General features: G+C 37.9%; 1 protein-coding gene across 3 annotated transcripts; it reads left to right on the forward strand.

The window, feature by feature from the left end:
• Window positions 1-795: 795 nt before the first annotated feature.
• LOC109088510 (large neutral amino acids transporter small subunit 4) lies at window positions 796-22,215 on the forward strand. 3 transcript variants are annotated; one of them, XM_042771272.1, is made up of 15 exons: window positions 796-952; window positions 2,447-2,671; window positions 6,191-6,419; window positions 6,545-6,600; window positions 6,691-6,767; window positions 12,998-13,090; window positions 13,165-13,298; window positions 13,906-14,108; window positions 16,098-16,241; window positions 16,923-16,940; window positions 17,547-17,673; window positions 17,815-17,947; window positions 18,203-18,276; window positions 18,359-18,482; window positions 19,354-22,215. In XM_042771272.1, the coding sequence occupies exons 2-15, from the start codon at window positions 2,512-2,514 to the stop codon at window positions 19,513-19,515; spliced, it is 1,734 nt and encodes a 577-aa protein (XP_042627206.1). In that variant the 5' UTR covers window positions 796-952; window positions 2,447-2,511; the 3' UTR covers window positions 19,516-22,215. The 3 variants fall into 3 exon arrangements, with proteins under 3 accessions (XP_042627206.1, XP_042627208.1, XP_042627207.1); XM_042771273.1 differs by having other exon boundaries at window positions 817-980; XM_042771274.1 differs by lacking the exon at window positions 16,923-16,940.
• The last annotated feature ends 148 nt before the right edge of the window (window positions 22,216-22,363 follow it).

Genomic DNA, 22,363 nt, shown 5'->3' on the forward strand with positions numbered 1-22,363 from the left:
TTCTCACGTCTGTTGTGATAAGTCTCAAACATTGCCTAAGTTTATTGACATGCAAAAAAATTGTTTCTGCTGGTTCCGGAGTAATATTTAATATACTAAATCCCTCATAAAATAGCCATGTATATAGCTGCAATGTAGTTGCTGATTTAAACCACCAGATGCCGACGCGATATTTTGTGACTCATCCCTTTGTTCAGTTTAGTGCTTAGAAACAATAAAAAGCTCTGATCATTTGTTCAGTCCCCCTGTATAATGACCTGTTATTTTATATTTCTACTCAGTTAGCCTATTTATACAATGTGAATTATCTGTGTTATACAGACCACTAATAAATGCGACTTCAGAAGTTTGAAAAGAGGTGTAAATCTGATACCCAGAAAGGAAAGTGACTGGTGTTCCTTTTTCTTGGGAAAACCTTAATGTATGTCTCATCGAGACATCTGGCGATTTCAGTAACGATATGTGACAATATGCTTTAATATGCTACATAAGTCAGTCTTCCGGTGCTTTTTGAAGTAATTGGTGAATACCATGCAGCTTGGCTATTACGAGAAATCATGAAGTATGAGGACGGCTTTGTTTTTTTGTGTATTATGAATGTTTAAAGGTCATAAAATCTAATCTAATCGAATACTGTAGAATGGTAGCAGGGACCACAACAGCACGCAATACAGTGTGACATGCGAAATATAATGTGAAATTATTTATATATATATATTCGCCAAGCGGCGCTCTGATTGGCTGGTCTCATCTCTAGCTCAGGAGCCAGCCAATGGGGAAGTTGGCTTGTTTGTGTGAAGCAAGCGGTGCAAATATAAAATCGAGAATAAGCGATGTTGGAAAATAAATTGATGTATGAACATAACCCAAAGAGTGAAATCGGCACCAGAAGGCTGTTTATACCTTTTCTACTCTGAAGACAGCCGAAGCGAGGATTTGGTGAAGGAAATAGGTATACATTTTTATAAGGATGCTCTGTTGTAAGTTTGCCTGTTAAGACTGTTATTGTATATTGACTGATATTGTATTAGTATTGTATTATTTCACGTAATAATTAATGAAAATTTTTTTTTTTTTATTTTAAACCGATTAGATATTGTTTTTTAAAAAAATATAGATTTTTCCCAACGATTATCAGATTTCCACCATTCTCTTGTATTTTATCATATCAATGCATGTTTTTGCGTTATGAACTCTAGCTGAACTGTGTTTAATTTCTATAAAGCGGTGTATTATTTTTATGCCGCAACTTTGCTCAATGTCTACGGCAAACAGCTGCATTACATTCAACTTGCACTAATAGCTTCGACAGTTGTTTATTTCTGAAAAATGCTTAATGGTTGTCATGTACGTAGCGTTTTATGTTATTATTGTTGTTATTCGGGCTCTTACATTTGCTGTCAGAAACCGTGTTTTGCAGTTTCATATGATGACTGGGGAAATAGAAGTGCTTGTATATCATCATATATGAGGTATATATTACAATGTTCGCATTTATACAGCGAGTATTTATTTATCCTAGTGCAGAACAATAGTGTGAAGTGATTACCAGGAAGTGCGTTTAACGCGTCTGTTATTCAGTGTGCAGAGAGTGTATCCACGGAACAGCTGAGCTCTGTATGTATGCATGAGGAAAGAGAGGGGTACACAAACACACAGGCGGAGGCACTGATGATGATGCCTGTCCAGTTCAGACCAGTTTGAGGGCTGCTCGTTTTCCGCAGGATACTGCTTATCGTTAACACAACTGAGACTCCGCGCGCAAATAGATCCAACCAGTAAAACGACCAATTTCCAATCATTATTATGAAGCTTACATGAACTTATAAAACAGTTTGCGCAAGATTTCTATTTGCGCCTCACAAACTGCTTCGCTTATGCAACGCAAAGAGAATCGAATCGTATAATTACAACGTAATGTCACGTCCCCTGTGGTTAAGAAGATTTTGCACAAAGATATTTAGTAACACAAAGCGATCAAATCGCGCCGCACTGGTTCGAACCGGCTGGATCTTGGCCTCACGTGGAGCTGCTCTCTGAATCTGTTTATCGCTGAGCCAATGAGGGGAGAAGCGAGCGTTCGAACAGCCAACCGGAGGATAGCAGGGCGGGACTAGAGGCGGGCAAGTGGGCGGGGTTTCAATCAACAACATTCTCTTTTGGAACTCAGCTGTTTTTTGTTTATGAGCTGTTTTGTAGCTAGACGAGGCAAAGAAACGGGATATAAATGATGTTCGGAGGGAGTTGTGGTTATGACAAACTGGCAACAAATGAACATTCACTATATGCTGTGAAAAACAATGTTGTGAAATCGTTGGGAGAATAAAAAAATGTAAAATGTGTCATTATACATGTATTTAATATGTAAAAGGTTTTATAATTGAATAATATTATTTAATACTTACCATTAAATATCTAATACCCAACTCTGTTACCACTTTCACAGGATTTCCCAAAGTTTAGGGGTTTTCCTCAGTATTACCAGCACAGACTGTATCATCTCCTTCAGTCATGGCCCCCTCACTGGCCACAGCCTTCTCCAGGCGATGGTGGATGGCGATTACTGCGGTGATCGAAAACCTGTTGTTCTCTGCTGTCCTGCTCGGATGGGGCTCACTGCTCATTATGCTAAAATCAGAGGGCTTTTACTCCTACCTCTGCAGAGAACCAGGTAAGGAGGGGGAGAAAATTGTGCACTCAGAGCAAGTTGTGTTACAGAAACAAACAGAAATTTATTGACACTCATAAAGACATTAAATGCACTATGCACTATAGGTGCCAGAATGAATTCTGCAAATAATTACATAAGCATCAAAGGAAAATCTTACCTATATACAATATTAATGGCTTTAATAGCTTTGCTTTCACACTTACCCCACTCAGATTTGAACAATAAATGTTTGACTGCTTGACCTAAAACATCTTTGGGATGCAGTTACCTTAAATACTCTAACAAAGATGTTGAGTTGGCCTACAAAACTTCTCTTTTTTTGCAACAGAGGCTGTTCTCTAAAACAGTTTGTAGATTTTATAATTACTTCATTGCATGAGTGAATGTAATACAGCATAGTAAAAAAAAATAAAAAATAAAAAAATCTCTGTTGTCTGGCGCCCATCGCAAGGCTCGTGGAGGAATCCAAACCTGAATATAAATCGATCACTGAGAGTCAGTGCACCTTATTTGGAAGCCCTCTTGCTTGTGTTGCCATTAGGAATTACAAACAACATCTCCCAGCTTGTTTGGCATCAGAACGTTGAAAACGTTGTCTAGATAATTTGAGCACCGTCACAGACTTGATTTCACAGTAAACAGACTAGAGGACATCAATCTGTCTAATACAGTAGAGAATCTTTCAAGTGCAACTGTATCTTCTTAAGATCGTAATATGAAAGAAATAGTTGAATCAAACGATAAATCTTGAAAAAAAAAACATCAGAGGGACAGTGATATGCTAGACTAATTGGTTAGAGATGAGTATTTGTGCATCCTAAACACATGTTACCAAACACACTCAGTGATACATGAATTAAACTGGCCCTGATTTATTTTTCCACTATGAAATCTGCCTCTTAAACAATTTATCACGCCTTGCTGAAAACAAATTTCTGCAATTCTGAAGAAACAGCCTGGCTACTCTGATAGCCATGATCTAAAGGGCACGTCTGGCCAGGATTCTTCACATATCTGGTGTTTGAAAGTTTGTGGGTCATGCTACGATGTAAAGTGTGAGGCTCAAATTCCAAACACAAGAACTGGCTTTTCTCCTCCTCAGATCTCCTTGCTGTTAGCTAACATTGAGTGAAAACTAGTACAACACCATTTTGACACTTTTATTGATGGGATAGTGAGAGAGGACACAGATATCAGTGCATATTGCAATCCTGCACATTCGCACTTCCCTTCTGTCTTTCATTTCAACTGTTGTCAGCATCTAGTTCAGAGATTCTAGACACCAGGCCTCACATGACTGATGACACAAGGAAGTAAATGTGGCTCAAACGTTTGCTCAATGTAAATATGAGATTATCTTGCCATTTCCTCACCTACTTTTCTTGGACCCAGCTTTGAACAGCACATTATCAGCTGGTTGGTTCTTTTTAATCAGCAGGCGTGAGGAAACACTGACCAGGAAAATGCTTGTCTGGCTAAATGCTTTGGCCCAGCACATCTGACAGAGTCTGAGTTCATGACGTTTTTTGTACTTCAGACTCGTGTTAAAATCTCTTTCTGTTCTTCTCTCACTTCTCCATTTCAAAGCAAATGGAAAATCAGGACTGGCTGTCTCTGGTATTTGCTGTTGCTGATTAGATCTAGTAGAACAATGGGTTCTTAAACATCTGAAATAGAGCTCAATCTCAACAGAACTAAAAGGTGAATCCAACAAAACATGCAAGAACATCTGCAAGTCATATTTCACCCCATAAGCAAAGGAAAAATAATTTGCATAAAGAAAATGGAGCCTGTTTTATTCTCTTTTTTTGTAAAATATTAATACAGTTTTATATATTTTTATTTGGTATTTTATTCATGAAAAAGTATACTACATTTCAAAAAAAAAATTTTTTTTAATGTTTTTGAAAGTATTCTCTTATGCTAACCAAAGCTGCATTTATTGTATCTTGTGAAAATGTTGTGAAATATTTTTACAATTTATAATATTTGTTTTCTATTTTAATATATTTTTAAATGTAACTAATTCCTGTTATGGCAAAGCTGAATTTCCAGAAATGATTTCAGAAATCATTCTAAAATGCTGATTTTGGTACTCAAACAAACAAAGAAATAAATAATAAATATTGAATTTAAAAACGGTTGTGTCGTTTAATATTTGAATATGTTGAAACAGTGTTTTTTTAGGATTCTTCGATGAATAGAAAGTTCAAAAGAACAGCATTGAAATATAAATCTTTTGGAATATTATGAATGTCTTTACTGCCACATTTGATTAATTTAATGCACCCTTGTTAAATAAAAGTAACAAAAATAAATAAATCTTGACCCCTAACTTCTGAAAGGCAGTGTAACATAATAAAAAGGTAGTGTAACATAAAATTAAAATTGATTTATGCTTTCAAGTGTGATTCACTTATCCCATCCTTATATAACAATCCAAAAAATCTCTAAGAACTCTTAAAATAGTCATTTTTTCATACATTAAATTTTGTAAAATATTATTTCCTTTTTTTAACCTTTTGAATTAGAGGTTAAATGTGGCTCAAATTGTAGACTGAATAGAGAACAACCTTTTTTATTCACTAATTTCATGAAGAAGAGTAAAAACATATGCTTCTTTTTGTGTCAGTCTGTAAGTGCAAACTGCAGCGGCTATTGAAACTGGTGTGTATTGACTTCCCTCAGCTCTTCCTTCACTACTCAAGAAAACATCTAAAGCTCAGCAGATATGTCCATTAATAATCAATCAGTGAGCTTTAACCCAATTCTTCTCATCTTTGATCACTTGCTCAGGTCACCTCTGCTCCACATACACATCTCATTCGTTTGTTTACTTATCACATTTGAAGAAAAATCCCTCACACAAACGCCACGTTCATAACAGCTTCCTCCATATGCTGCAAACAGCACCATCCCCCATCTGTCCAGCTCAGAACAAGCTATTCCAGAACATTTTCAAGGCTGTTTGCATTTCAAAAGAATGTGTGGATAAACAGTTTTCTTGAATCTTCAAGAACCGAGTAAGAGACTTGTTGCCCAGCCAAAGCGTGATTATCTCTAGTCAAAACAACCAGGGAAGCCTTGGTAAGAGAACGGGGTTAAATGTTAGTCAAGCTGCTCATGCGGTTGTAGGGAGGTGTTGGTTTTAGGAGGCTGAACTCAAGTGGGGGTTCAGATGCACTCTCATGCTATTTCTGCTAGTTGTTTACTGTGTATAGCAGCTTGTTTATTTGACCCTTTGCCCAGCATCCTGGCCCCTTTGGGAGGGGGCGCGATGGTGGCCGCTATATCTCACAAAATGTTTCCTGTTTTACTTCCCATAGTGTTATAACTGGTTTCCTAGAAGTCAGAGTTCCAGTTAGTCCATAGAGTTGTACATGTGAGAGTGTGACTGCTGACTACCCTGCTGAAAAGACCGGCTTAGACAGACATGAATTTCCACACTGGTTAGAGCAAGTTTGGTGATTGGATTGCTCAGTTTGGTTTCATTCTGTCTTGCCCTCTCCAATCCTCCAGGTAACAGTACAGGGCAGAACGTATCTGAGAATGAAAACAATACGACAGTAGTCCCGAAAGGTGAGGAGGAGGATAATCTTCAGATGAATGGCTGGTCCATCTGTAAAGAGCAAGATGAGATGCTGAACCTGGCCTTCACCATCGGCTCCTTCCTCCTCAGTGCCATCACTCTGCCCCTTGGCATCATCATGGACAAATACGGACCACGCAAATTAAGGCTGCTTGGCAGGTACAAGAAGAAAACTGGCATCTAAAAATGCTAAATTAAAATGCACTATATGGTGAAAAAGTATTATTAATTTTCTTTTCTTTTCTTTTCTGTTATTACAATAATGTGAAATGATCTTTTCGTAGTGCCTCGTTTGCCCTCTCCTGCATCCTGATTGCATATGGGGCCAGTGACCCCAGAAGTATGTATGCAATCCACCTGAGTACACCATTACTGTTAATACCTGTCTGTCCCTGCTGTCTTTGACCTCCTTTGTATTATTCTTTCACAGATCTTTCCATCCTGATCTTCTTCGCCCTGGCGCTGAATGGGTTTGGAGGAATGTGCATGACCTTCACTTCGCTCACAGTAAGTACTCATGTCATACTTGTGGGTCTCCATGGGTGTCCTCTCCAGTCTTTTGCACAAAGACCATAGCACAATCTCGTAAACTGACCACGTGCCACTGTTTCCTGCTCTCAAAAATCACTGCATCATCATTTATCAATGCATATCACATATGCATTATCATTCATCATTCATACAAGATACACTTTTCTTAGCTGGATTGCTAGCATCCTAAAATTGCCATAGAATGGTGATTTGAAATTGTTTTTAGCAACTGCCTAGAAATCACCTAGCAATGCCATAACATCCATGTAGAATACCCAAGCAACCACATAGCAATGCCATAGATACAGCCGAGAAACCACCTAACTTTAGCAAACACCCAAAGCACCATAGCCTTCTGAATGAATCAGTGTTTTTGAACAAATTAGTGGAGTAAATGATTCAGTGACTCACTCTTAAAGACAGTGGCTGAATTCAAAATAGCATACTATTCTAACTATTTCTGCCATATAAAAATAGGTGAGAAATAGTAAGAGTAGTGTGATACTGCTGATATAACAATGAAACCTCTGAGAAATGTCCACTGCTACACAGATCAGTTTGTCTGGAATGCGCAAACAGAGTGAAGCTTTTACCTACAGAGAGTTCCAAATCAGTCACATGTTAAGTTCTGTTTAGTATGCTATCTTAGAATGAAGCTGCAATAGACAGCAAGGCATCTCAGAGCTGTTTTTTCTCTCTGTCTAGTCTCATGTTTAGTGTATCATCTGCAGTGCATTGGGTTCATATTGCGAAACATCACCAGGAAATGTAAAGAGAGCAGACTGGGTTGAAGTAAACAGGAAGTTGTGCTCATTGCCAGCTGAAGGGTGGTTGTCTCTTATTTCTGCACGCTGCTCTGAGGTCATAGAAACCCTTGTCGGGTTCTCTAGAGTTCATAACTGAAGACACAGCAGTTCCTCCAACCAGTTTCTGTGCTTGTGTTGTTGATGTTCTGTCCCGGGTTCTTGTGCTACCTTTGCAGCATGCCTCAGCCTTTCCGGGAAACCTTCCATCTGTTACATACACACAGAGAAAAACACACACACACACACACACACACAGAGAGAGAGTGAACTGACATGCATGAGTACATAGTGGAACAGTACAGACTGTTATCTCAGCTGTTGTGTTCTTATAACCTCTTCCTAGCTGTTCTGTATAACTGTGTGTTTTACACTGCTGGTTGATGTGGTGGGAGGTTAGAACCTGGGGTTCACAGTATAGGTTGTACTGTCTGACATCTGTTGTTTGGGTGCATCTCTCAATAGTTTCATAATTGCTACTATTTTTAGATTTAATAAGGATCCTTTCTAAGATAACACTAGTACATTTGCTCAAACTGTGGGTTACACAATTAAACACATACAGTATTATATCTAAATTCAGCATGTAACTTGTCCTGCACCCTTTTAGCTAAAAACATGAATGATACCTCAGCTTTTTGTGGAGATACATGTTGTTTAGTTTAGTTATATAGTTTTTCCTAGCAGTGCCCAGAACTCCCAAAGAACCACCTAGCAATAACTTGGCACTTAGCAACACCCTAGCAACCACCTAGAATGCCCTAGCAACTACAGCACCCAGACAAGCACCTAGTAACACTATGATGACAATATTAGACATATTTCAAGTCATCCTAGTAACTACAATGCCCTGGCAACCATATTAAACGTCCGATGCCCTAACAACAACCTAGCAATGCCTTAGAAATTACCTAACACTACTTTATCAATCATATAACAATGCCCTAGTGATCACCTAAAATTATGAAAAAATGAAAATTATGTCATTAATGACTCACCCTCATGTCGTTCCAAACCCGTAAGACCTCCGTTCATCTTCGGAACACAGTTCAAGATATTTTAGATTTAGTCCGAGAGCTTTCTGTCCCTCCATTGAAAATGTATATACGGTATACTGTCCATGTCCAACATCATCAAAGTAGTCCATGTGACATCAGAGGGTCCGTTAGAATTTATTGAAGCATCGAAAATACATTTTGCCCCAAAAATAACAAAAATTACGACTTTATTCAGCATTTTCTTCTCTTCCGGGTCTGTTGTGAGCGCGTTCACAACACTGCAGTGACGCCGCTGACATACGCCGCTGCTGACGTTTTCTTTGTTATTGGGCGCACCAGAGAAAATGTCATCAGCGTCGTGTGGTCACTCACAATAAAAATCAATGAGTTTCAAGATGCCACAACATTGCGCAAACTCTGGTTGTAAAAACGGCGAAATTTAAATTCCTGGAGAAATTGGATAAACTTTCACATGTGAGAATGTGTTGATTTGTGTTTTTGATATGTAATAACTCCCTTGTTTACAGGTTTTTAAACTAAATCAACTACAAAAATACATATTAACAAACACCTAAAACTAGTTTTACAGACATAGTTTAACAAAATAATTTTCAAGTCTATTGCAGAGAAAGATATCCATACATGCGTATAACTAGGGTTGCAGAAATATAGACAACTTGATCTCGAGTGTTCATCGACTTGTTTTGACCATTCCAATATGGCGGACAGCTTATGAATAACGGCCCATAGAAACAGTAGCTAATAGGGCATCTACCTATACATATCTATGCAAAAAAGGAAGCTCAAAGACACAATTGTAAAGATGGCTGCACACTTGTTTCTTTGACACATAAGGTCTGTAGACTTGAATTGAACTTTACTGAACTGCAGAAGAGAAACTTTTCTGAACGTTGTATTCTAGAAATAACCCAGTCTCATAATTCTTTAAACTAACCCTAGGAAGTTAGGTGAAGTTGGCCATTTACCCATCTTCCTCCTTCATTTCCTCACTTTTTTGTCTCTCTGTCTGTCTCTCTCTGTATTTGTGCACTCAGCAGTTAATAGTCCAGCAGTGGAGTGCAGGAGAGCTTGTGTTTCCTCCCAGCACACCTCTGATGTTTTCCCAGTGCACTGACTCAGCTCTTTGTCTGACGGCTGGACTGCCCCCCCCCAGCCTCCTCCTAGCCACCTGACTCACTGTCTGACCTCAATCCTTTATCCTGTTTTAGCAATGTGTCTGTCACTGTCTGCCGTCCCACTGGCTCTGTGACAAGCAATATCAAGTCTTTCCCAACACAACTTCAGATGTTTGGTTGTTTTGCTCTTTAAACCATTAAAACCTGTTTACCACTGGATTAAATTAAATATAGATATATTATCTGAAACATCCTATTATCTTACACAGTTTAACGTTTTAAGTAAATCCATCTCATTTTTGTAATGTTACCCTTTTTTAAAAAAAAAAAAAAAAACAAGCAATGATAAAGAAACTGTATTAGTATTTAATCCATATATAGTTCTATACTCTTATTATACAGTATGTCATAAATTATTCTCTTACTGTTTGACATAAATTATTAATTTTTTAAGGAATCAAATATATAAAACAGCAACCTCTGAGCTATAAAATAAGGGATACATTGAGGATATCATGTTCTGTTCTTGTCTTACTCTCTCTCTGATGCACTTATGCTGTTTTCTTTTTTTTTTTAATTTGTGCCTTCAATCCATTTATAACCCATTTCTTTAGGATGCTGAGTCATGTGAGGAAGAGAATAGAAAAATGGTTTATAATGTTGGAATAAGAGCATGTAGACTTCAGAAAAACATTATTCGATTAAACAACACAATGTCGTCCACACTGGTGTTTTGCCGTGTGTCCATTGAACTCTGGCTCAAAATGAGGTGTAAATGTTTTTTTTTTAATTTTAGAATCAGTCATCTAAAATGCACCAGGGCCAACCAGACAGCTAAATGTGGAACAAATAATAATCAAGTGCATATTAAGTAGGCCTATCATGAATATCACTGACAGACAGACTATCTGTGACCCTCTGGCAGTTATATTTGAACTTTGCAATGTCAGGATATGGCCAGTCTGTACTAGCTTTCACTGGCTTGCCTTGAAGAGTTGTTCTGTCTCTTCTGTCCCTGTGTTCATTTCCTCTCTCTCATTGTCGTTCTCTCATGGTAGCAAGTATGACTTAACCACTTCATCCCCCTCCCCCCAATCCATTTACAATGACTCACCATCCTTCCTCACACAGACAGAGAGAGCTGGAAAAAGGATTTGACAGCTTTCTGTGGTCATATGTTGCACAAATGGGGATGAGTAACCCAAATTCATAATGACGATTGGTGTGATTTCTCATTAAAAAATGTATTGTTTTGTTTTACCACAAAACCTCAACATATAAAAATAAAATAAAAATATATTTAATTTATAAAAAAAAATAATAATTTACAGCACAGTAAAGACTTTATAGATGAAATGAAACAAACCTTAATTTCACTGAAGAAGTGCACCAGTTCAGCAGTGCTGAGAACAAAATGCAAAAAGCCCGCGCTCCGACTATAGCTCAACGGCTGGGTTGTTTTGAAGGAGCGATGGGGAGGGGTGTATGGTTTCAGCTGTCAGTGAGTGTTGTTGAAACAGTCTCTGGGTACTTATGTTACTCAATTCCAAGAAAATAGCCATTACTCTCTGTCTGACAGGACCATCATGTGGAGCTCTGTTCGTCGTTGGCACTGTTCAGAGTCCATTAGCCAAAAACTGTTCTTACACAGCCTCTCCAGCCACAGGCACAATGCTGCCTAGGGCCGCTGTGTGTGAGAGTTATTGTAAGTGTCATCTGGGATGTTTTGGCTCTGAGATGACCTTTATTCCAATTAGAGGCAGTGAGTGACGTCTGGGTTGGGTTTCAATGAAGAGCTTTCCTTCATTCTTGTATTTAACAAACTTTTGGACTGTGAAGTAAGCGAGAAGTGGAAGATGTCCAGAGAGTTCTCAGAAAATCTGTGTTGATGTTGAACTGTGTGTTGTGGAGATATTGCCATATAAAGACACTGTCAGCTGTCAACTGTCAACAGGTGGGACATAGATGGAGGATTTGTATATACAGAGAAAATGGAAAATACCTTGAAAATAAGAAACATGTAGGAGAACAATTTGACACCCTAAAAAAATAAATAAATAATAAAATAAATAAAAATGCTGTGGCATTCTATACTCAATCTGAAACTATTTTAAGCAGCATTCTGCCAATTATTTTACATTATGCAGCCTGACCACAATAAGGGACTACATGGAACATTTTTACACAATAAAAATCTTTTTTTGCAGGTAATGACAAAAACATCATTAAAAATGTAAAAACTTACAAAAAAAATTATACAATTAAATTAAATTAAAAATAAAATAAGTGAATAAAATTATAAAAAATATATTATAAAAATAAATTATATATTAAATTACATGGAATTAATATTTGTTAATTATTTATACATTATTTATTTGATGAAATTATATTAATTATTAATTGTATCTATTTTTATTCAATCCTATTTTATTTTTATTATCTGTGTCTTGTTTTGTGTGTGTGTACTGGAAGCTTCCGTCACCAAGACAAATTCTTCATTTGTTTAAGAATACAAACAAAAAATCTCATTCTGATTCTATATTAAATTAAATTTACTTTGAAATAAATTCTTTAAAAAATAAATAACAAATAATAATAAAATGAACTTAATAATAATTAAATTAATAATAATTAAATAAAATATTCAAGGGTACTGTACATTAATAATCTTTAAGAATATTCTCTTTGAATACTATTGATCATTGAAAAGTACACCGCATACTATTGATAGTAATGAAGAGTACACTGTTGCTCTCTCTGCCTCATTTCCTTCTCAGATACCCTGTCAATCTCTATCTTAGTCCTTCAGGCTCTGTTCCTTCCTCTGTATGTTCTCGTGGTGTCTGACAGTTGTTTACCCTGACAGTGAAGTTTGGAACAGCCAGTGCTGTACTCCTCTGCCCAGCTTAAAGGCAACAGCATTATGCAAGCTTCTCCAGCGTCGCTCACACTTTCTCTCGCTGCTAAAAATATTCACAGCAAACCTACATGTTGCTCCCATCAGAGAATATCACTGTTACCCTGATATGTTTACTTTCATACCTTTTGCTATATTTGACATGTTTTCCCATTTACAGCGGATCCTGTTACAAGATTTCTGTGTTTGTTTTGCTCATGGCTTGTATATTATGTTCACATATGTATAAATATATTTGCCTTTCTTCCTCATGATGGGCACTTGGCCCAAGTACAGCCTCTAAAAAAGTTCAAACATTTTTTAAACCACCTGAAGAGTTTTTGATATCCCTTGTTTATCTCTTCCGTAGCTTCCCAGCATGTTTGGTGATCTCCGCTCCACTTTCATCGCACTCATGATTGGCTCGTATGCCTCATCCGCTGTCACCTTCCCAGGAATAAAGGTAAATCTGAGGCCCAATTATTTAATAAGCCGATCTTAAATCTGTGATAATGATGATGATTGTTTCTCTATCAGGTGATCTATGACCTTGGTGTTGCCTTCATCACCATCCTCCTGGTGTGGGCTGGCTGTGCCGGCCTGGTCTACATCAACTGCTTCTTCAACTGGCCACTCGAGCCATTCCCAGGACCCGAGGATATGGATTACACGTATGTGGTTCAGTGTGTCTGTGCATTGCTGTTTTTTTTTTTTTAAGGAATTAGTACGTTTATTGAGCTAGGGTGTATTAAATTGATCAAGAGTGACAGTAAAGACATTTATAATGTTACAAAAGATTTCTATTTGAAATGCTGTTGTTTTGACATTTCTGTTCATCAAAAAATCCTGAAGAAAATGCATCACAGTTTCCACAAAAATATTAAGCATCACAACCATTTTCAACATTGATAATAAGAAGAAATGATTTCTGAAGGATCCAGTGATACTGAAGACTGGAGTAATGGCAGCTGAAAATTCAGCTTTGCCATCACAGGAATAAATTACATTTTAAAATATGTTCAAATAAAAAAGTTTTTCACATATAATGCAATAAATGCAGCCTTAATGAGCATAATACACTTCTTTCAAAAACATAGAAAAATCTTACGGACCTCAAGCTTTTGAGCAATAGTGTATCTTGGGTTCAGTAAAAACATTTTTGGAAAACAAAGATTTGAATTGATCTGCCATGATTTTGTTTGCTGTATCCCTTTATTGAAGGTTCTGATGGAATGTAATTGACTTACTGTCTCACGCTCAACCTTGTCACTTTAACAGTGTGAAGATCAAGTTCAGCTGGCTGGGCTTTGACCATAAGATCACAGGGAAACAGTTCTACAGGCAGGTGACCACCGTTGGTCGGAGATTGAGTGTTGGCAACTCAATGAAGAACAATCCACAACAGCTGGCCACCCAAGAGGGCAATAAACTCTGCCTCTCCACCGTTGATCTGGAGGTCCAGTGCAAGTCTGAGGAGGAATGTGAGTATCGTTCTTACTGACATATTTTGTATTGACCAGACATATTTCTAATGATCTGAACAATCTGTAACCTTGAAATAAAAGTTATAGGATAGCCTAGGATAACAGTCTCAATTATCAAGCTGTTTTGATTTTCTGAGCAGTATGACATCTTATGGCTCAGGCCCCGCCCACGACCGCTGACTGCCTTTCCCGTATTAGCATATTTCAGCCCTTAGCAATTTTCTCTTGGCTCAAGCAGCTGTAGCGACAACAATGTCTCTTAAGCAAAGCAGGTGTTTTGTAGTTGGATGTAAAAGTGAACATAAGAGTCTTCTTTTGTTTCCCGACATCAGAGGCACTGAGGACGCAGTTGATTAGTTATTCTTTTTGATGGTAAAGCGCCACCGAATAAACAAAAAATGGAAGAGAGGGGCAGGGTGAGCAGTAGCTCATTATCATTTAAAGAGACATGCACCAAAACGGGTCGCTGCACACAGAGCAGTTTTTGACAAGGTTAAAGGGGTGTAGTTTTACATGACCATTGAGGAATTTTAACCAAAGTATGTTGCAGTCAGACATTTCATGAAGACCCTGAAGAATCATACCAATGAGCTGGTGACATGAGGGCCAACTGCAGAGTAATTCAAAGTTATCTGTAATGCAACTTGATTGTTATTTATGAAGGCAGAATAGTGGTAATTGGATTACCAAATCTCATTTATTTCCATTGTTTTAATGTGTTGACCAAAGTCCTTGTTCATCAAAATGAAGTGACTTCTGTAATCTGGAATTCATGCGTATTTCAGAAACAACTGGACAGAACATAGAGAGACTTGGCCCTCGCCACTGTACAGCATCTTCCCCCTCACTGCGCACCCCTTGGCGTCCAGACACTCAGGGAATATCCGAGCAGATAGGGGGTGGTGTTAATGAATGGTCCTCGGTAAATCCCCTTTATTGTGCATGGGGATTCCTTCATTAGCTTTACACCTGGTTTCTGACATCTGGAGGTTGCCAAACCAATTGAGGGTGCAAGCACACGCTGCGTTTGCACTTTGTTTCTACTAACCTAAATCTGTGCCGTGCAATTATTCCAAATTCACCTCAAACTTGTCAGAATACTGCAAAAGTGCCCTGACTCCCTACCAGCTTTTGCAACACTCAACGGGGGTCCAGGTTGGGTCCTTTTGTAGTAAACGGACCGTGCAATTGATCTAGACTGCGTCCCTGGAGGACCCATGGCACTGGCGCACATCTGGGGCTAAAATTGGCAGGGGTGGAGAAGGTGGCTAGGGAGAGGGCAGATAGTGCCGAGAAGCTGTTTTAGAGACGCAGCTGGAGATGTTTGAGAAAGAGAGACTGATGCTGATCCAGTCTAACTGTCATCCATAAAGCGCTAATGCCTTCAGCACCCTGTGTTTCCATTACCGCAGTCAATTACTGTCAGACTCATTGCAGCGACTGGAAAGTGTGTGTGTGTTTGTGTACTTAGAGAAATAATGAGGTAGTTTGTTTGTGTCTGTGCATCTGTTCCAGAGCATATCAGGTGTGTTGAGGTCAGATTCCCAGTGTACCAGGCACCGTAAAGGCCTCTCTAGTGCTGGTCAGTGGGCGGCAGTGTGCATTTATGGCACTCGAATTAGTTGATTATTAACAAACTCAGACCCCCCGGCCTCTGTGTTACTGTGCCAGGCATTAAAGTGTTGCCTGGCCATCCAAACACCTGCAGAATTATTTTCCATGGGAACAGGACCCGGTTGACCCTACATGCTTTTACAATTTTTAAAGGACCCCCATACCACTGTGATCAAATTCACAGTGGTTTTCCATGTAAAGATGCTTTTGTTAATGGTATGGCAGTAAGAATATGTCCATAGTTAAAGGTGTTGGCATATATGGTCGTCCAATCACAGTGTACAATTTTGAAATATAACAAAGAAGCCAATTAAATTTGCTATAATTAAAATGATTGTTATTGATAATAGTTTTACTGAATGTGTTTTTCAGCCCAGTCCTTCATGCAGAGCATCTTTAGCCCCATATTCATGCTCAGCCTCATCACAATGTGTGTGACTCAGCTCCGTCTCATCTTCTACATGGGGGCCATGAACAATATTCTGGAGTCGCTTGCATATGGAGACCTAGGCAAAGGTATGTGTGTTTGACAAATACTCATATAATGCTGCCAAACAAGTTGTCTGATGCTTTAGGCTAATAGCTGTTTCTGTTGCTCAAACACTGAAATGTCAGCTATGGATCAGTCTGCAACAGTTGGTTTTCAGAAGTAAAGGTCCCATTCAATTTTTTCCATAGAGAAATAGATTTTTATGATAACAGAATTTGTGACATCCAAAGAGATCTATATATAACTACAAGCTAATTTATCTCTCTCTCTCTCTCTCTCTCTCTATATATATATGTATAAATTATATACATTATGTATATGTATTATTTTTATATTATTATTATAATATTAATTTATTATAAATCACTTATATTTAAATAAATTAATATCTGAATATTTTCCACATTTTTGCAGTACATTCAAAATGTTCATGGCTTTGAGATGCCTATGGAGAAAATCATGAGAAAAAACTTCCATATAAAAAGTTTAAAAAAGGCACTGTTGCACTCTTGTCTATTCCTCTTACAGCTTTCTTTTTAAATGTTCTCACATGCAACAATCAGCTACCTAACACCAAAAACCATTAATCAAATATTTAATAAAAAGGCCACAGCAGGTTCAAACTCCACACTCCTAACTCCCTGCCTCCTGTCTCTTGTCCTCTGTTTGCACTCTCTTCTGTCATGCTGCTTGGTGTGTTTTTTCAGTGGAGAGGATGGAAATGGGTAAGACGGCAGCCAAAATTAGATGCATTCTTGATTCACTCCTCTCACCCCACCCCCCACCGTGTTTCTACCTCCTTCTTCCTCCACCTCCTCTTCCACCTTCATTTGACATTGATTCATGTTGTCATGTAAAAGCATGAACCCGGCCCTTGGTGGTTAGAGATTGACATGATGCATCTAAATCAGGGTGTCTTTTCCAATTTTTAAGGCCTGTAAATTTCTGATTTTACATTCTGTGAGAAAAATAATATGTTTAAGTGTTAATAAATTGCATTGTTCCATCTCAAGCTATATTGATACATTTTAATATATTGTAGTATATTTTAATGTATTCATTTATAAATATATTTTATTATGTTTCATATATAAATACATTAATATATTGTCAGTCTAATTTGACATTAGGTGCATTTTTATTTACTGTATTATTACTTCTTAGTGATTTTCCATTTCACTGACTTCTAACTTTTGAATGGTAGCATATGTTAAAAATACCTGTATTACAGTAGCACATCATAAAAGTTTTATTTTTTTTGCCAAAATGAACCTCTTTTGATGTAATGACCCTTAAAACAATGTTAAAACTCAACTTTATTTCTCTCTCAGTGAGCACGTACACATCTATCTTCGGGGTGCTACAGTTGCTGTGTCTCATGACGGCCCCCGTGATCGGTTACATCATGGACTGGAAGCTCAAAGAGTGTGAGGACGAAAATGAAAAACAAGTTGCAAAGTGAGTGTAACGATGTGCATCCTGCTGCCTAATGCATCATTTTGACACTTACCACCAACCGGCCCAGTCCGTAATTATTAATTGATAACAAGCTTAATGTGACATTGCATCTGTGTAATGCATTTATGGCTTTTCCTTCAGGGACCCTAATCAGCCAAAGAAACGCGACAGGCAGATCCAGAAGATCAGCAATGCCACCCGTGCATTCATCTTCACTAATTTGCTGCTGGTCGGCTTTGGGTTGACCTGCCTGGTGCCCAATCTTCCTCTACAGGTAACTGAGAGCAAAACATTGGTCTTGTTGCCCGCAGGATAATAAAGTACCCAATGGGAGAGAAAGTGGTGCAGAGCCACTCACTACAGCAGTGGATAGATTGGGCTGTAGTAGCGCAACAGCGCCCCTCAGTGGCAGCACTGACTCTGGCTTTGTTTAAAAGCTAGCTTGTCATTATTTATGCATTACAAACAGTAGGGTTAATTTTGCTTTGGGGAAGAACCAAGTAACCTTGGTTTTTTGTTTTCCTCCTAGATTTTGTCTTTTGTGTTGCACACCATTGTGAGAGGTTTCATCCACTCTGCCGTTGGTGGCTTGTATGCAGCTGTGTGAGTATGGCTTTGTGTTTTGGGTGTTGACTGATGTTGCTTTAAAACATGACTGAAGAACAATGTTATTTTATTGGTGCAGGTACCCGTCTTCTCAGTTCGGCAGTCTGACGGGAATGCAGTCCCTCATTAGTGCACTTTTTGCATTGCTGCAGCAGCCTCTCTTCATGGCCATGATGGGCCCGCTGGATGGAGATCCACTCTGGGTGAGCAGACAGTCTGTTACTAATATTTAAAGAGATAGTTCATCCACAAATGAAAATTTTGGCCTAATTTATTTACCTTCATTTTCTTTCATCCATGTAATAAAGGTGGAGTAACACTGGCAAAATTTTCACCAGAATTCTGAGTTTTTATCTAGCAATTTGGACTTTTTTTCTCACAATTCTGAGCTCACATATTGCCAAATTAAGAGTTTATATCTCATCTTGTAGTTCGGACTTTATATTCCTCAGAATTCTGAATTTAAATCTCACTATTCTGAGTTTATATTTATATAAAAAACAGTCAGAATTGTGAGATTAACAAAAATATAAAATAACTTTTACATTTTTTATACTGTGGCGGAAATGGGCTTCCCTAGCATATAGTGGCCAGGCTTCAAAAAGGCACCATAAACATATAATAAAAATAAGCACAGACATTCAGAGGGACAAATATTCAGATCAGTGGTCAGTCTGAAGTTTTGATGTCTGATTGTTCAATGTTTTGTTGAATACTTGGTTATTTCCATGCTTTAAGTCGGCATAAAATGTAAATGTACCCTATCTATTGTCTAACTGCATTTTACTGATCTCAATGTGATATGTTCACCCGTGTATATGTTCATAAAAAAATTAAGCCCATAATTTTAAATCAAAACATCTTAACTCGATCTTCCAGTGAACTGTCAGACTCTTCTCTGCTGATGTATACCAGACTTCTGCAATCATTTTGCCCACTTAAACTCCACCCCTTTCTTACAATCAACTACAAGCTCGCATCCAGATCTGCCTGCCTTCTATTTCTTTTTTGATAATCTGTTTTACTTCAAATTTCTGCTTGCTCATCTCCAAGCTTTAATGTCTTTCTGCTTAGGTTAACGTGGGGTTACTGGTCTTGAGCATGCTGGGATTCTGCCTGCCCAGTTATCTTCTGTGTTACGGTAGGCGGCTGCGCCGAGAGAAGCAGGAGCGCGAGGAAGACCCCAAGATCTACGTCCAGATCAACAACAGCACAACCCCTGAGGCCTTTGTCTAACTGCAACGCACAAATGACAGCAGCTAGCATAGAAAGCAGGAAGAAGGAGGGTGGGAAATAAAAGAAGAGAACTGAAGGTCACAAGAAGAGTGATAAACACCTCCCTGATTCCTCCTTCTGTCTGACACACACACACACACATACACACACTCATATTTTCCCAACAGGCACATAACACTCAAACCGGCACAAAATACAGCCAAAGCAACCGAGAGTCTCTCAATGTGCCACACAAAAACACACGTTTACATGCAAAGGACTGAATGGACACTGTGAAAGGCAGGTTTAGAAAAAAAATGATGCCCTTTATAAACTGCCTTTATAATCTGCCTGACAAGAAAGAAGAGCAAGCACCTTTTTTCTCACAATTTGACTTTGATTTTTGAATTTCACAACACGACGATACAAAAGACGAAGCAGAATCAGTGAAATCCTCTCAAGTTTGAGGAAGCCTCATGACACTTCCTGAACAGTATTACTACATCACTAGTGTTCATCTTTGTTGCCAAGCTTCTTTCATACATTTTCTGCATTTTTTGTGAACTGATTTTAAGTCACTATGAACACTTTACGTTGCTCTCAGCTAGTAAAGCTGCTGAATAGCGAGATGAGAACCCTTCATTGTGGTTTGAATATGACAAACTGACAAACTACCTTCAAGCAGAATTCTGCTTGTTATCTGTCCAGTATGGGTTTTAATTGGATGTAGGGAGATATACAGTACCAGCATGCTTTGGACAGCATGAGCATGAAACTGCAGCTTTTTCTGAACTGGGCTGATTTTAAAGGATTTTCGGACATGGCACCTGAGGCTAATGTGACCTAAACACAATTTTAGTATGAGAATAGTGCTATTATTTGCTTTGGCATGCAGATTCAGTACATCTACATGCGAGATGATGCATTTTGTGCATATCAGTCCATTCAGAAGATTGTAGAAGCCATGTGGGTCCAGGTGGTATTTTGGGGATTAGCCTCTCATTTCGATCAAGAGTGACTGATCTTCACCAGCAATACTATTCCACACCAATCGTACCATACCCTATACCACTTAACCATGCAGTACTACTGCTTGAGCTTCACTTGTTAGTGTTTTTTCATTGTATTGACTCGAACAATTATTCAGGGTGTTTCACTTTTAGAGTAATAATTCATATCAGATGTATTCACCTGCAAAAGGATCCCATCTTGCTTTGCTTTGTGCATTGAGGGTATAAAATGAGACACAGTGTACTCTCGGTAAAGAGATTAGATGCCATTATCATATATAAATTTTGCACTACAGTTTTCATAATTACAGAGGTGCTTACGTTAGCCATTACAAAGTATATGCGTTCTATTCCAACCTCATACATACATACATGAAAACCAGGTTAGCCATACAAGATATTTATGTATGTTCTCATGATTTCTGGTCTGGTTACCATTTAACTACGGTGCTTACTAGAATAGCAAGAAGGTTTCTGCGTTGGTCAAGATGAACGATACAGAAACCTACTGCAGAATTTAGTTGGCTACTCGACCTTGTGGTGATAAGGACTTGAACTTAATTCATAGCGATTAAAAAAGGGAGACTTTTGAGACATGCTTGACGACAATCCCTTTGGAAGACCCTTATATTTGTAGCTTATAATCGGTTTCAGGCCAGTATTGTGCTTAATGTGGTAACTACATATAATTGAGTGAAACTGGGTCTTTTAGACTGACATGTTGCATGAGAGATAGGTACTTTCAGAAAACAGTGTAAAAAAATCCTGTAAAATCAATCAAATAACTTTGAAATCATTTTTCTTGATTCCAGCGTTGATGTAGTTCATGTGTTTTTGTAGATCACTTACATTTCTCAGCAAAACATTGATTTGAAGATGTTAGGGTTAGGGTTAAGTCACAACCTCGCTTTCTTTAACAGTATTTTCACTGTAAACTTATCTGAAATGATTTGTTTCTCCATAACTGAGAGACAAACGCAGATGTTTGTATGAGATCCTGCATGAGTAAACAGTGGCCATAAATGTGACCTTCATTTATGACCCCTCTAAAGAGGAACAGGTCAGATCCACCCAGCAACATCCACTTATTGTCTGTCACACTTTTTTGTGAATATTTTGTCAAAGCTGAGGCTTGACGTGAGTCATGGATGGACTGCATTCGTTGGCTTGAACATGCCTGGATATTGCAAGTGAATTCCAATCTAAAGCAGTACTGTACTAAGCATAATGAATGTGAGAGTGAACCCATTTGCTCTTAGAATGAGAGAAGTAGCACTTTTTCTCACTGCCATACCTTAAATTTTCATTCTTTTCTCAAAAGTCACAATCACATTTTTTGGTTTCAAATGTTGATTTATTATACACCATTGTAACTGTATGAGAGTGAAAAATTCCCATACGCAGTAAGAGGGAAGAAAAGTGGGAAAGATCAGCTTTAACATCAATGTTTTCTCTCTGTATTGTATTTTTTAGTGTCATTTATTGATTATCTTGTTGATTTTTCTACTCTGTAGTTTGTGTTTTCAATTATGTGTACATAATTTTTCTCTTTTTTTTTTCTCTTTTTTGTGGATTTTGTGAGTTTTGCTGTATTTGGCTTTTGGTTTTCTTCATTCTATCACTATATAGCAACTTTTTTATATATATATAAATGTCCTAACAAAATATCAGATATGTGAAAATAAATAAAAACAGATTAATTTGTATGAAATATTTTTGCATTTTTTTCCTCTTCCAGTAATGCATAAACCAAGATAACAACCTTACATTATGAACTGCTTTTTATCTGCAGTTTTAGTAAGTGTTACAAGTCCAGAGATTTGCCAACCTTTTAAGCTGTTACCTTGTATTCAATATAT

The sequence above is a fragment of the Cyprinus carpio genome, chromosome A15 (assembly GCF_018340385.1).
Source record: "Cyprinus carpio isolate SPL01 chromosome A15, ASM1834038v1, whole genome shotgun sequence".
Lineage (NCBI taxonomy): Eukaryota > Metazoa > Chordata > Actinopteri > Cypriniformes > Cyprinidae > Cyprinus > Cyprinus carpio.